Genomic DNA, 17,320 nt, shown 5'->3' with positions numbered 1-17,320 from the left:
TGGGATGGTTAAATGTAGACTTGCCAAGCCAACGTTACGTAGGTCTAGGAAATTTTTCCTGACATCCAAAACTATTTTGTGATATTAATAAACAGATTTTGCCACTTTTTTCTCTTACATGCTAACATGAAAGCACATGATTGGAAGCAGTTATTCAAAGTTCAAAATTCATATCAGGTATATTTTCAATTAAATTATTTTTTGCTCAAGTAGAGTATAATTAATCAATTTTTGTTTCTCTGTAATTACTAGAGGCATTGCTTCCATTTAAGCATGGTGCTCAGGTGACCAAACATAATGGTAAACCAATCCAGCATCCCAGGCGGACAATAATAAACCAGGATCATCTGCGGTTAATTAAAGAACTTGATTTGTATCATGGTGTCATGTGAGACAGGTGGATAAGCTTGGATTCTTTAGTTTCTAGGATGTTCTCTTTCTTCACTATGATTTATGTTTAACAATTAAATAACTCCAACCGTCGCTTTAAATTTTAATTTTATTTTATTTTAGTTTAAGGATCAAACACTCTTTTTGGCTTTTAATGACGCATCTATTTTTATGAGGCGCTGAAATGGGACAGAGACCGGAGTGGACTCTCATCTTCTTCTAAGCTGACAACAACCACTGAAGGATAAGTTTGAAGCGCGTAGCGCTAGCATCAAGTAGAGGCCAGACCCAGGGAGAAACAACTGCAGATAAATGGCAACATATGGTACCCAAAAAGAACAAGGCAGACATGATGGCCCCACCGATATTGATTACATGCTAGACATCCATTGGTTGAAATTGATGTTTCGCTGCAAAGAGCATGACATGTTAGCAAAGTAGGGTTTTAGTGAGGTCACTGCAACCCTCATTCAGATTGAAACATTCAAAGCATCACAAAAAATATTCCTATCTGAAATCTAGCTATGGAATCTGTGTCATCTCCAAAATTCCTCTCCACCCTTCCTCTGTTTCTAATCCTTTCATTTCTTCTTGCCTTGGCATCAGCTTCACTTGCATCCCAAGGGAGGGCCCTCCTCCAATGGAAAGCCAGTCTCCAAAGCCAAGGATCACTTGAATCTTGGAACCTCAACGCCAGTCCATGCAACTGGACTGGGATCACATGCGACGTCACACGTCAAGGTCGACGTGTGATCATAGAGATGAATCTAGCCAATGTGAGTCTGGCAGGAACGCTGAATTCCCTCAATTTCTCCCTCCTGTCATCACTTACCAGTCTGAACCTCACATTCAACAAGCTCCATGGAAGCATCCCTCCCACCATAACTGCTCTTTCCAAGCTCACCTCCCTTGATCTTTGCACTAATAACTTCACAGGGATAATTCCACTGCAGATCAGCTCCCTGACAAAGCTCAACTCCTTGAATCTCAGTGAGAATCAGATAAGTGGTTCTATCCCTCCTTGGCTAAGTAATATGACAAAGCTTAACTTCTTATGGATATACCAAAATAACCTTTCAGGTACCATTCCTGAGGAACTAGGAAGGCTTAGGAATCTATTGGAGTTGAGAATCTCCATCAACCAGCTAACAGGTTCTATCCCTCCCACTCTGGGAAATTTAACTCAGCTTCAAGTATTGGCTTGTTGGAACAATGAGATATCTGGCTCCATTCCCCCTGAATTAGGAAATCTTGTAAACCTGGTCATTTTAAGGATGGCTAAAAATAATCTGACAGGTTCCATTCCTCTGAGATTGGGAAACTTGACCAGCCTTAACGAGTTCAAATTGTGGGGTAATCATCTCTCTGGCTCCATTCCTCTTGAAATTGGACATCTAGTGGAGTTAACTGAGCTATCACTTTCACAAAATAGTTTAACAGGTTCCATCCCCACCAGCTTAGGAAATTTAACTAAGCTTGAAACTTTGCACCTTTTTGAAAATCAGATCTCTGGATCAATTCCTTATGAATTAGGAAACTTGAGGAAGCTTAATCAGTTAGTACTGTACAGTAACCAGATCTCTGGCTCGGTCCCTCCATCTTTTGGAACCTTAACCAACCTTACTGATTTGAGATTATTCAATAATCGACTATCTGGTTCTTTGCCTCAGGAATTTAACAATATCACAAATTTGACATTTCTTGAGTTGACAAACAATAGTTTTTCCGGCCATTTACCCCATGACATATGCAAAGGAGGAGTTCTAACTCATCTCGCTTTAAACAACAACTATTTTGAAGGTCCGATTCCCAAAAGCTTGAAAAAATGTACAAGCCTAATTAGAGTCCGACTTGAGCAGAACCAACTATTTGGTGATATATCTGAAAATCTGGGAGTGTATCCACATCTGCGGTATATTGATTTGAGCTTCAACAGGTTGTTTGGTAAGCTATCGTCAAACTGGGGAGGATGTCATAATTTGTCGCTCTTAAGAATCTCCAACAACAATGTTACAGGCATCATACCGCCAGGACTTAGAATGTTAACTCAACTAGAAGAACTTGACCTTTCCTCAAACTATCTATCAGGAGGCATTCCGAAGGATTTGAGCAAGTTAACTAATCTATTTAACTTGAATTTGAGCAACATCCAACTTGTTGGAGAGATATATCCAGAATTTGGTGAACTATCTAATTTGGAGACTCTTGATTTGTCAGCAAATCGACTAAGAGGAAGGGTACCGGAACAATTAAGTAACTGCATTAAACTTCGCTTGCTGAAGCTTGGAAACAATAATTTAAATGGAAGCATTCCCTTTCAAATTGGAAATCTGGAAAACCTAGATGACTTCCTAGATCTAAGCCACAACTCATTTACTGGCAACATACCATCACAATTTGGCAAATTGGATAAGCTACAAGATCTGAATCTATCACACAATGAGCTGACCGGTCATGTCCCACCTTCTTTGAGTGATATGATAAGCTTGTCATCTATAGATTTATCATACAATGAATTAGAAGGTCCACTGCCTAATAGCAGAATTTTTCAAAATGCTCCAGTGGAGTGGTTCATCCACAATAAAGGCTTGTGTCGTGTAGTGAAAGGTTTGGCTTCATGTGGCTCATTTACAACAAGCAAAGATGATTCAACTAAGCACCACAAACTTCTCTTGTTAACTATCATTCCTAGTCTGGGAACCTTATTTCTCTTATTTCTATCTGTTGTATTTGCTTTGTTAATTTTGAGAAGGAAGAAATATATTGCTCATGATACCAGTCAAAAGCTTGAAGAAGGTGAACTCTCCATCTGGAACTTTGATGGAGAAGACACATACAAAAGCATCATTGAAGTAACGGAGGATTTTGATGATAAGTACTGCATTGGCACTGGAGCATATTCTAGTGTTTACAAAGCACTATTGCCAAGTGGCAAGTTGATAGCTGTGAAGAAATTTCATCCACTAGAAGTTGAAAATACACTAAGCAAGCAAACTTTTTGGAATGAAATACATGCATTGACCGAGATCCGACATCGAAATATTGTGAAGCTTTATGGTTTTTGCTCCAGTACTCAACATAAGTTTCTTGTTTATGAATATATGGAGAGAGGAAGTTTGGCAGATCTTCTCCGAAGTGAAAGTGCCATTGAATTTGATTGGTTTAAGAGGGTGGATGCCGTAAAACATATTGCTTATGCTTTATCATACATGCACCATGATTGCGCTCCACCATTAGTACACCGAGACATAACAAGTAATAATATTCTACTAGATTCAGAATATACGGCTTGTATTTCAGACTTTGGTGTTGTTAGAGTTTTAAAGCCCGATTCATCTAATTGGAGTATGCTTACAGGCACACCAGGATATTTGGCACCAGGTATGTTGCAATTCCATTTTTGTAATGTAAGAACAATGCTTAAAAAATTTGTTTATATTTTTTATTAAACTGTTCAAGATATGTTAAAAAAGCATCTTTAGGTTTATCTCTATATTATGCACTGTGAGATAATATAAAAATTCTCTCTTCCCATATGAATGTTTTTCAGCTTTCTCAAAAGGATATAAACATATTTAATTCTAGCTCCTGAAAAAAAAGAAAGGTTAACATAGCTATAATTATAGTAACTATCAGCCATGCATTAGACACTTCTATGCTCATCAAAGAAATGCAATTTTTTTCCTTCAACAAGAGTTATTGTTTCTTTCTTGTTCTTTTCGGGATTAGCTAATTACATTATTCTCCAAGACATTCATGCAACCAAGTTGATGAGAAGATATGTTTGTTCAACTTTTAATATTTTCAGAGCTATAATTTCTTCTATATTATGTAATACATAGTAAACTATTGATTATATGCTGACTTGCTTTGGTGAGGGACAGATACAATTGAGAATGCTCTGGACTTTTTATATTAAATCAGATACCTTTTGTTGCAGTTACAAGTGGACTGTTGAGTTAATTAAATTGATGAAATTTGGTCTACTAGAAGTGGTTGACAGTAAAAATTTGATTACATTTTTTTTTTTTTGTTTGTGACAGAGCTTGCATACACAATGAAGGTTACTGAGAAATGTGATGTATATAGTTTTGATGTAATTGCACTTGAGATTGTAATGGGAAAGCATCCAGAAAAACTTATCTCTATATTGTCTTCTCCAGTTGGTGAAAACATTTATTTGAAAGATATATTAGACCCACGACCATCACCTCCTACAACTCAAGTTGGAAATGAGTTAGTTGGAGTAGTCATGACAGCATTTCAGTGCATGGATAGCAAGCCATATTTTCGTCCGACCATGCGAAATGTATCTCAACAGCTATCCACTATTGAGGCACGACCAAACTCCCAACCTTTCGACATGATCAAGTTATGTCACCTAATCCACGTCAAGGTATGATAGGGAATAAATATTTTCTCAAAAATAACCATTATGTAATGCAGTAATATCTCCTTTTTTTGGTTCAAGAGAGTTAGCAAACCTTGGTTTCTCTTGTTTATATGTTGTACAGAAGTTCTTCATGCGGTAAATTCATATCAACCAACAGATAGATCCTTTCATGCTTTTATTATTGGAAATTGTAATGCTATCCTGATTGAGATGTCACAATAATTAATTTATACTCGAGTATATATTTTATTGACCCAGACGGTCAATCTAGCACAATATGCACCTGCCGACCTTAAGAATCATGTTTCCCACAGGGAGACATGCTTGCGAGCAGGCCGTTACATTTATAAAGAAAACATGAGAATTAACATGTTTGCTGGTAGAAACAGGACAGGATAGGTGACCGGCAGGACCAGCTGAAGGGTAAGGCTAGCAAAGCCCTTGCTTTAGGCCCCCACTATTTCATAGGCCCCATATATTCTCTTACTTTCCTAATTAAGTGCCTAGTAAAATGTCCACATATTCTCTCACTTCTCTAATTAAATGCCTAGTAAATCTCTATTTTCTCTCACTTCCCATAATCCCTATTAATGCTGAACCATAAAATTGTTTCTCCAATTCCCAATCAATCAACGGGTATATATTTTTATTGAGCACAATGGTTATATTTTTTTCCTATAAAACCAAGTCTTTTTTCAATTTATAATATTCATTTCTTAATTCTTCTTTCCTTATTGTCTTTACTCTTCTCCTTAGTAGAACTTTTCAAGACTCTAACTCACATTCTCTGCACTCCTGCATAAGATAATTAGTTGATTATTCATCTCATTTGCAATCAACATTCAACAATCAGGTACTATTATTCTAACCTTTGTAGATTTTTTATTTTTAATTTGGAGTTTATATTATATTATTATATTATTTTTATTTTATTTAATAGTTGATTCATTGAATTAGAAATTTTGATTGTTGATCTTGTATTACCTATTTAAAAAATATAAGATAATTGTAATAGCTAAATTTTTTGGGTAATTCATAATAAGAATTTAAATATGTCAACTCAAAAATATGAATATGATTATTCAAAGCTTCAAAAAAAGAGAAGAATTGAAAGCTTAATGCAATCTCAAAAAGGTGCTCTTGATAAATTTTTTATATGCAATAAAAATAATAAATCAAAAAATATTGGTGACTGTTCCTTAAATGAACAAGTTAATAATCTTTTAGAGTTAGATGATGAAATACTAGAACAAGAAGAAGTCAACAAAGAGATTCAAAATAATCCTCAAACTCATGGTGAAGAGAACCAATTTGTTAATGTAAATTTTTAAAAATATTTATGATCCAAGTCAATGGATAAATATTGATATAAATTTGAGAGATTTATTAGTAGAAAAAATTTCAATTAGAGTTAATGATATAGATTTTCCTAAAGATGAATTCTCAAGATATTTTTCTACTACATATTATATTCAAAAGTGGGTAAACGGGGAGAAGCATGAAAGAAGATGGCTGGTTTATTTAAAAGATTTGGATAGAGTATTTTTTTTTTGTTGCAAATTATCTAATTTTGCTTTCAGTGCAAGTAAACTAGCTAATATTAACATTAAAGATTAGAGAAACTTTAGTGCTAAGCTTAAGAGTCATGAGATGAGTAATGAGCATATTATTAATATAAGTTCATAAATTGATTTAGAAATGAGATTGTTAAAAAATAAAATAATTGATAAAAGTATTCAACAACAAATAAATAGAGATGAAGAACATTGAAAAAAAGTATTATCAAGAATTCTTGCTGTAGTAAAAACTCTTGATAAACATAATTTGGCTTTCTATGGTAAAAATGAAAAGATCTATTAAAAAATTAATAAATTTTTTTTAAAATCTAATTAAAATGATTGCAAAATTTGATTCGATGATGCAAGAAAATATTCGACGCATTAAAGACAATAAAATTCATTCTCATTACCTTGGACATAATATACAAAATGAATCAATAAATTTGTTAGCAAGTGAAATTAAAAATAAAATTATTAAAAAAATTATAGAAGCAAAATATTTTTCAATAATACTTGGTTGCACTCTAAATGCAAGTCATCAAGTGCAAATGTCTTTTATATTATGATGTGTGGATATTTTATCAAGTTCAATCAAAATTATAAAATATTTTTTTGAATTCTTAAAAATAGATGATACAATTGAAAAAGATCTTTTTGATGCCATTGTGGATGAAATAAAATATATTAGACTTGATATTAATAATTTAAGAGGATAGGGATATGATAATGGATCTAATATGAAGGGAAAATAGCAAAAATTGTAAAAAATACTTTTAGATAAATCTTAGATCCTTTTATACACCACGTAGTTGTCATAATCTAAATTTAGTACTTCATGATATGGTTAATTCTTGTACTAAAACTATATCATTTTTTGGAGTGGTACAACGTATATATTTACTATTTTCTTCTTCTACTAAATAATAAAAAATTTTATAAGATGATATATCCAGTCTAACTCTTAATTATTATCACAAATATGTTAAAAAAGTCATATTGAAAGTGTTAAAGCAATAAGATTTTAAGATCTATAAATAAGAGATGCTTTATTAAAATTAGCAGAAGTTAGTGAAGATCCTAAAACTAAAAGTGAACTTAATTACTTAGCAACATATGAGCTTGAAAATTTTGAGTTTTTATTTGGCATGACTATTTGGTATGATATATTGTTTGCTGTTAACCCGGTTAGCAAAAATTTACAATCAAAAGATATACATATTGATGTTGCCATAGAACAATTAAAAAGTTTTATTTTTTTTTGAAAAATATAGAGAAGATGGATTTGCATCTGCTATAATTTTTTCTAAAGAAATTACATCTGAAATAAAAATATAACCTAAATTTCATGATAAATATATCCTTCATAGAAAGAAATAATTTGATGAGAATGTTGACAATGAAATAATAAAATCTTTTGAAGAAACATTTAGAATTGATTATTTCTTATATATCGTAGATCAAGCAATTTTTTACTCTAAAGTAGATTTGGATATTTTAAGATATATAAAATATTTTTGATTTTCTATTTAGCGATAAAAAATTGAAGTCACTAGATAATGATAGTTTGAAAGAACATTGCCTTAATCTGGAATATTTCTTAAAATATAATAACTACTCTCATATTGATGGTTTAGATTTATTTTAGAGCTAAAAATTTTAAAAAAAATTATATAAGTGGAAGATAACAGTCCAATCGACATAATCATATAAGAAGACTCGACTCTTTTTTAAATGCATATATTGCTTTTAGAATAAGTTTAACAATTCCAGTAAGTATTGCTTTGGTAGAAAAGAAGTTTTTCAAAATTAAAATTAATAAAATTTTATTTAAGATCAACAATATCTCAAAAAAGATTAAATGAATTACCTATATTATCAATTGAAAAAGAAATGCTAGAAGAACTTGATTGCAAAAATTTAATTAAGAATTTTGCATCTCAAAAAGCTAGAAAAATAAGATTCTAGTAAAAAATTTATATAAATTTCATTAGAAAAAAGAAAGCCTCATTTTAGTATTTAGCTTTAGGCCTCTATATGTGCTGAGCCACCCCTGGTGGCTGGAATACAGACACTTAATTAACCAATAATCCCATTCCCATTCAGCTTGGCTTAAACAAAAAAGAAAATATCTTTATTTCATAGGGAATACAAAAGGAAGAACAACATAAAAGAGGAAAGGCTTCCATGTTACATGAACTGGATCCAAATATAAGTATACTTCAGGTGAATGTGAATTAATGGTGGCTTTTCAAGGTCTCCCCAGCTCCTTACAGTGGATTCTTTTGCTGTTTCAAGAATTACCCTCTTTGCATCCGAGAGTAATGCCTTCACCTGGGCCTGACCACAAGATATTAAACACATGAATGCATGCATCAGAAGTGAAGAAAGGAAGAAGCAAAAGGCATCCAGTAGTCTGGATGAATGTAATGGATCTGCTAGACAGTTACATGAGTCAAAGAAAGAATGTCTTTGATGCTGTTAGGTGAGGTAGGAGGAAAACTCGTCCATATAAAGAATCATTTGAGTTCGTTGGACAGTGGATAAAGAAGTAAATTTCTAGAGCACAACCGTGTTTTCTGTGCAGGTGCCAAATATTGGAAATTGTATGCATTAATTATTAACTCTGTAAACATATCAATGATTCTTGATGATAAGAAAGGCACTTCTAATAATTGGTTTCCTGCTGATTGTGAGATTCTGAATGACTAGTGGTCAAATGTTAATCCTCAGAATTTCATTAGGATGATTGAAATATATAGTGCCAAGTGATATCAAGCTCATGCCCTCAAATATTTGCGCTCAGGCCAGAGGGGGAGTTTTTATTTATATTAGGAATAGAAACATTTTAATATGGAAATAATTTGCGGTGCACCCCTTTCTTCTTCCTCTTGTTCTTCTTTTTCTTCTTTGTTGACCATAATCATGACTGATAATTAAAATCCTGTCAAGGCATTGGAAGGATCTGCGTTTATGATGATCTCGTTTATTGGGTATGCAGTAAGAATTCTGTAATCAAACTTGTCTTGCATTTTCTTTTCTTTTTTTTATGTGTGGTTCTTAACTTCAGCAGACTTTTTTGTTTTGGTAAATTGGATAATTTAAGCCATTTGAGTGAAAATGCATCCATTGGAAGTTCAGCGGATTTTCAATGGCTTATATTGATGTTTTTCATTTTTTTTCATATATTGTAGTAATTCAGAATACCTTCTTTGTTTTTTCTGATTGGCACCAAGCCACTTTAGACAAAATTAAAGAATGTATATGAACAATTAAATATATACTAGCGTTTGACCCGTGCTACGCAAAGGATTTTTATTTGTACAAATAACACCTTAGTAAAGATTGCTTCAATCTTCATCAGCTGAAGTTTCTTCACTAAAATTGAACAAAAGATAAAAAAAATGAACCACCAGCTTGAAAATTTATTTTCAAATAATTATTTATTGTATGGAACTTTTAGAAAGAATTATATCACCTTAATTTTGATTTTTTCAAGGGTAGCATGATCAACGATCTCCTGCATAATGAATAGTAATAATGTTAGTAAATATATGAGAAATATATGCTATAAAATGTATAACAAAATAATGCTACAGAATTATGCTAGGAGATTTTTCCGAATGACCACTTCCATGAAACAGATCGTGCTCAATTTGTTTTTCAGGGGTTGTAAAAACTGATTCTTTCATCAATTGTGATGGACGTGTTGATGAAGAGCCTTCTTCTAAATTTTCAGATCCAGATTCATCTTCTTTAAAAATTTTGGTAACTTTAAAGTTTAAGCTATTATCATATTGATTTTGTGAACCAAATGCTATTTGAAAGATATAATCCTTGACGGTAATCTTTTTAATAACAGCTGGAAGTAAAAACTATCAATTCTTGGATCTGTTGCAAGGTTGAGTGCTGGAATACCAATCAATTGCTGAGCCATTTTTTCAAATATTATGAAGTTTGCTGCACCAGTATTGTCCTTAATAATTGTGTTTAATTTATACCTAACATTGTCATAGCATAATCACATTTATCTAAGGAAGGAATTTATCAAGTTTGAAATTGCCAAATCAAAATTATTTTGTAGATGTTTTAATCATACCATGGTACCAGAGATAGATCGTTCTTCCCACATTGGCTGCATCAAAAATTGTCACCATAAATTTTAACAGTGGCTGTACAATTATAGCATGACTTATACCACCATGCATAGGCTGTGTCTATGTCTTTCAATTTTTCTTTACATGTAAATTTCATGCCCTAAAAAAAATAAATTTAGATTTTTTTATATTATATAATCATATAAATTGATAATAAAATCTTGGAATATACCTAACATTCAAGTGGATTTGACTGCAACAATTCTTGTATTATTTTTCTATTGGTGATTGCCTCATGCCGTGGATCAACAATTGTTAGCTATTATTGTTTGCATATGCAATTGAAGCGATTGGAGCTTTTAACCTGTATATTTATTAAAAAATATATTAAAATTCTAAAAAAAAATCTTATGCTGATCAAGTATGTTATGATAATTTTTTTTTGAACTAACCTTTGTCGATAATCATCGATTACTGATATGCCAATGTCCATGTAAAATTTTGAAGCAGAATATGTTGATAAAGCATATTTTTTCTATGAGTGCAAGTCATCATGGTTAACCAGGGCATACAGCTTCTAGTTTCAGTTTTAATAATTTAGTAGAAGGATGTTAAATACCTTTGTAAGTTCTAACGGTTATGCTGTATAAATGATGACCACAGAAGCACTCCTTTCTTTTTTTATTTTTATTTTTTTGGATCCATTTCTTTAGAAAATTTGGCCCATAAAGTAACTGATACTATCTATGTACTATGAAACATAGGATGCATTGCATGTACAGCATTAATATATGATCTCTAAATTAAAGGGCATGTAACCAAACAACGGTATTTGCATAATATTAAGAAAAAAGTAATGATAGAAATTACTTTGAACCCTGAATTTTCAAGATTCAAAATTACTTTGAACCCTGAATTTTCAAGATTTTATTATGCACCATTTTTTGTCTAACAGATATTTGCTCAAGAGCGCCCAAAGAAATGATGTGGCCAATGACATCTAAAAAATAGATAGTTCATCATAATAAAAATATGTAATTATATTGTAATTTATATTTCAAAAGTTTTTCAGTGTGTTATGTTTGATAGACATACCTGTCAAATAGAGATCATTATAATTCTTAGTCGGTAAATCTTTAAAACATATGAAACTAAATTTTTGAAAAGGTATGGAGCCATCTTGATCAATGATTTCTTGTACAGTTGTCCATCGATTGATGTAGATGATATATTGATGAGTAGAAGTCCTAAATTATTTTTTGTTTAGAGTGATATTGAATTTTTCAAAAAAGTATATATTTTCTTCGATCATTATATTTCTAAATTGTGCTGCATCCTCTTTATGTATAGATGCTTGTATTATAGTTCCCTATAAAAGTTTAATCCAAAAAATGAACATAAATGTATAGAAAATTCATAAATAGAAATGTTCGCAAAAAATTACATAATGATATTGGTAATACCTCATCATCAATCAAAATATAATCGATGCTTAATAGTTGATTGTCAACATTTGGATTTATGAAATCCCAAAGCCTTTCAATCCAAACTTTAATCTTCCAGTTTCGATTCTCCAATGATAATTGTGATAACAAAGTATATTCCATATTTTCCTACTAACCTATCCAAGATCAAAAATAAATTGGAATATAAAAATTCTGAGAATTAAAAAAGATTTGTAAGAGATTATTCAATTTGGCTATCAGTTATATAATACAAAAGAAGTATACCTGAGGGTAAATCATCAAAAACTTCACAATATACAATATTTTTAGTATAATTTTCCAATGTCGTATTTTTATTTTTTATCAATATTTTTATCCCTTACTAAGAAGTGACGCGAGAAAGTGCTATGTAAAGTTGACCATGATTGAAAACTAGAGTGGGCATGTACAACCCAATTTTTTTTTAAAGTTTGTCCCTGACTTTTGTTAATTGTTATGGCATAGCAAAGCCTCACTAGAAATTGTCTTCTTTTGAAAGTAAATGGCCATTTTGCTTCAGTCACTTGCATAATAATATGAGGGATATAAACTTTAGTATCAATATGACTACCTATGATAACTTTTGCTTTTATAACTTTTAAAGTTAAGTTTGTCACAATTAACCTGGTGCCATTGCATAGAATTATACTTTGATTTGTGTTTCATAATAACATTACTGGAGCACCTATTTTTAAATTTAATTGATGATTGGAAACCCCATTAAATTTCAAAGAATTCAAGAATTTGATAGAGTATAAAATATTTGTTGTTTCATCATCCACGATGTTTTATAGACTATATAGGAAGTTAAATATATTCTTTCTTCAGCATCCAATAAAGATAGGACATGGATATTTATCTCATCGATAATTTTATTTGTAGATGTGATTATAGCTCTTTCTTTTAAATTTCTTGGATCATTATAATTTACCAAAAAATTAGTGTAGACAGCTGAAGCAATATGCTAAATGTGATCATTTTGTGTTTTTATGAGCAAATCGTCTAAAATTTTTGTCTAGCATGGTTCATCTTCATTTTCTTCTAACTTGATGGTTGGAATTTTTTCATCTCTAACGTCTAAAAGCCACTTGCCAAAATTGATCAACGATGCTCTAGATTCTTCATCCATATCAATCTCCAACAATCACATATTTTTTTTAGAAATAATACTTTACAATATTTTCATAAATATGATTTGCTAATTGATGCATCGACTGTCTATCTCCTTCAACAACCACTAGAAGAATCTATCAAAAAACTCTATCAAAAAGTATAGTTTTTCTGCCAAATATTTTTTCATTTGTTGATATATCATGTTTCCATAAAATATCTTTTAAATTTTTATCGAGTACTTCAATGCAATTTCTATGATTCATAGGAGCTTCATCCCAAACTATCAAACTTGTAGATTTAATTAACTTTGCAATTTATGTACCCTTTTTAATTTCACATGTTGAAGAGTCATCAATTTGAAGTGGAATCTTAAATCTTAAATATACTGTTCGTCCATCAGGTAATAGAAGTGATGCTATTCCTAAAGCAGCATGATAAGTGATATATTTTTATATTTATTGAAGATATTTTTGATAATTTATGGTGCTAATATCTTCTTAAAAACCTAATTTTATAAATAAATTAGATTTTCTTACAAAAATAGATAATTCTAAAAAATATGAAATTAGAGCATATTTATGAAAAATAGATATTGATTTAATTGAGTAATTTAAGCACCAAAATGATGAAGAATTATTGAGCAATTTAATACAAATTTTTTTATTTTTCAAGCAAAAATTGAAGCAAAAATCAAATAAAAATATCTTTAAAAATAAATTTTATTGCCTTCGATGCATGGTGGACCGGCCGCTTGGTCTATAGATTCAGGAGCACGGTCCACCAAAATAATTTCGCGGTGTTTGGCACGGCTCACAAGCGGGCGGAAGGTGTTTTGCGTGATCCGATGGTTGATATCAATTCAGAATCAGATCCGACGGCCCACATTTGTTATCGGTTGAAAGAAGGTTTTCTGGGCATGATCAGACGGTTGAAATTCCATCTGAAACTCGATCCAATGGCTATTATCATCCCCAACTATGAATAGGAAGTTTTAAGCACTGATCAACGGCCAGAATTCAATCAGAAGCACGATCGAACGGCTGAGAATGTTTTTGACTATAAGAAGGATTTAAAACAGCATTTTTTGATGAGATCTGGGCGGTCCATTGAAGATCCGACGGCCAAAAAAATTTCTAAGGGTATTATATGATTTCTAAGGGTTTTAGGACTCCTTTTGCTATCAGAAAAAAGGTAAAAAATTCACCTATAAATAGGAGATCCGGGAATAAGAGTGGAGAGGAGAAAAAATTAGTGGAAAAGCAAAAAAAATAGAGAAAAAAAATTAGGGAAGCTTTAGGGATCAAAGAGAGGGAGAATATGGAGCTAAAGATCTTGATGCGTGGCTAAATCCCTTCAATTCAGGAATACGATGAAGCTTATAAATAGATTTTTATTTTCTTTCTGTATTTAATTTTTATGTAATAAAATTATATTTTTATTTCATATTTTTTTTATTTTTCTGAGGTATTGATCCAACCTACATGGCCTATACCCTCTACTGATGTACTGTGATCTCTGGATATGATACGTACTTAGGAGAGATAGATTGTGATGTATTAGATTAAATCTTATATTTGTAATTAAATTTAGATAGTTTATACTCTAATAGAATGAGCTGTGATCTTCTGATATAGTCCGTTCTCCTTAGAGATAAGCTATACTAATACCTTAATCACAAGAATTAATATTGTAACATAAAAAAAAAAAATCTAATTTGCATGATGGATTTAGAATTTTTAGATTATTTCTCTGACTTATTTTCTTTCACAAATTAATATACATAAATTAATTTATACTTTTAATTTAATTTTTACTATTCTATTTCTTTTTAATCCTTCTACAACAATTCTCTTTTATTTCTCTTCATATAAAAAAAATAAAGATAATCATCCTAAATCTTTGTGGAAACAATTCTGACTCACCTTATCTATATAGTTTGAGTTAGTTTTTATTCTTGACCGCCTACGATAGTGATCAAATTTTGTTGAGATTCCTCAACCCAAACCTGCGACCTAGATAAGCCTTACCCTACTCTACACGACTCAACCATTGGATCATATTTTGCACAGTTTTAAAGCACGTCATCAGCTTCACGATTTATACTGCAATGGAAGGAAAAGCCCAATCTGCTTAAAATTCTACAACGTAGCAGACATAAATTAAGAAAGCTCATCCAAAATTTCCAAACGTAGAGCAGATTAAATGAGTGCACTTAGTTTTGTCACCCCTAGACATTGCTAATTGTCACTTCTCTAACACAGATAGTGGATGCTGGATAAGACGCAATATATTAAATGACTTCTTCGTAGATCTGTCGATGTTAGGCGCTCTGGAAATTGTCTTTGCACTTCACAATCCCAAGGGTAAAACACAAGCACACGATGTCCGAGTTGACTCCCAGAGTTAACTACAGCTCATGGATTTTAGTAGTAGGACTTGAAAGGACTTAAAAAAAAAATAAAAAAAATAAAAAAATACTTAGCCTGGCCTGATTCTCCTTAATTACCTACCAAAAAGAGGGGGAAAAACTTTCCTCAACCATTATTCTGATGATTTTTTAGCTAATTATTTTGAATATGTATATTGCTGATATTAATTCTGAATATAAACAATTTTTAAGTTATAATGTCTATAGGCAGAGAGAATTTTGAAGAAATAAACGAGTTGGTAAGAATTATTGTAAAGTTTGAAAATAAAATTTGATTGGACAGCAAGCTTGAGTTAAGAAAATTTGAGTGACCCTAGTCTTGCGAAAAACTAGCCAAGATTAATCTGTCGTGGTTTAACAAACCAAAATCTCTAAATGATTCTTGAATTTCCTTTGAAGGAGATGTTACAACCTCTTCCTCTGACTTTCAAGACTTTGCCACATGGAAATTTGTTTTGATGATCTAAGATGCGAAGACAATTGCACTCTTAAATTTAAAATACTTCAAAAGAACATGCATATAAATAGTTTAGGTATTAAAATAATTAATGAAACTATTTACATATTTTAAGATTGTAGTATACATGCATGTGCAAATGCATCTTTATGGGGGGAATTGAAATAAATCATATCAAAATTTGAAATGGTTCTAGAGAGAGAGGATTTGGAAAGAGATAAGATCAGCTAGAGATAGACAAAAAGAGCTTCTTTTTTTTTTTTGTTACAAATGAAGAGAGGTTGTTAAGCAGTAGTTTTCTCAATGGAATTTTATTTCCAAAACTACTCATACTTATACATATAATTAAGGTATTTTTATAAGAACTAATTAATATACTATTGCACATATTTGATTGGGCCAAGAATACCCCGCCACTCGTCCGCCCACTGTCCAATGCCTGCATTGAAAGCAAATTAGGAGATGGAAAACAGACTCTCTTTTGGATTGGCCGCTGGTTTGAAGGATATTGTTTGCAGACCTATTCCAAACCTTTTTAGAATTATGCTTTCACCGAATATTACAGTTCATGAATTTCTTCATGTTGCAAATAGACAAACAATTTCTGGAACCTCTAACTCTGCTGCTAGATCAGAATTCAACACTTGCAGTTTCTTTTATGTCTATTCACCTTTCTTCTGACACCGACACCTGCGCTGGAGATGGACAGCCAATGGAATCTTCTCGATCAGCAGTGCGTCAATTTTTTATCCATTGCTGGATGATCTCCCGGTTCCCATGACTATTTGGTCTTTGCTATCCTACCAAGTAAAAATCTTCATGTGGCTAATCTTTTACAACAAAGTTCTCACTGCTGATAATCTGCATAAGCGTAAATTCTCGGCACCTGCTCACTGTCCTCTGTGCTGTTCTATGGATGAAAGTGTCAACCATTTATTCCTTGAATGCCAGTTTTCCTTTAAGGTTTGGAGTGGAATCATGCAGCATCTCTCACTTCCTCCTTTACTGCTTACTGTTCAAGGTCTGCTGAGTGATTGGATGACTAAATTAAAAATAGGAAATGCTAAACAGGCAATGTATAGCGTAATTTCAGCAATCTTGTGGTGCTTATGGAAAGAACAAATAGATAGATTTTTAACTTTGAGGTAGTTTTAAAAGATTGGCTTCAAGCTGCTAAATGGGGGAATCAAAAGCTGACTACATCTCTGTTCATTTCACTGAGTGGCCTGCTAATAGAGTAAAATAGAGCTCTTTTATAGCCCCACATATGAAGATTGAATTTCAATTGTTTTTATGGTCGCACAACCAATCACTTATACTTATCAAAATCTGTAATTCGTGAAACCTTGAAAACTTGCAACCCTCGACCACTTTCATTGCTATTTTCAGAACCTGTTATCAA

At 31.8% G+C, this 17,320-nt stretch overlaps 1 protein-coding gene across 1 annotated transcript; it reads left to right on the top strand.

The window, feature by feature from the left end:
- The first annotated feature begins 914 nt into the window (after positions 1–914).
- LOC105053674 (uncharacterized) lies at positions 915–4,885 on the top strand. Its single transcript, XM_029267433.2, has 2 exons — positions 915–3,771; positions 4,434–4,885. The coding sequence occupies exons 1-2, from the start codon at positions 915–917 to the stop codon at positions 4,790–4,792; spliced, it is 3,216 nt and encodes a 1,071-aa protein (XP_029123266.2). The 3' UTR covers positions 4,793–4,885.
- The last annotated feature ends 12,435 nt before the right edge of the window (positions 4,886–17,320 follow it).

The sequence above is a fragment of the Elaeis guineensis genome, chromosome 11 (assembly GCF_000442705.2).
Source record: "Elaeis guineensis isolate ETL-2024a chromosome 11, EG11, whole genome shotgun sequence".
NCBI classification, from domain to species: Eukaryota; Viridiplantae; Streptophyta; class Magnoliopsida; order Arecales; family Arecaceae; genus Elaeis; species Elaeis guineensis.
The sequence above is the reverse complement of the archived record's forward strand: the minus strand, read 5'-3'. Positions and strand labels throughout refer to the sequence as shown.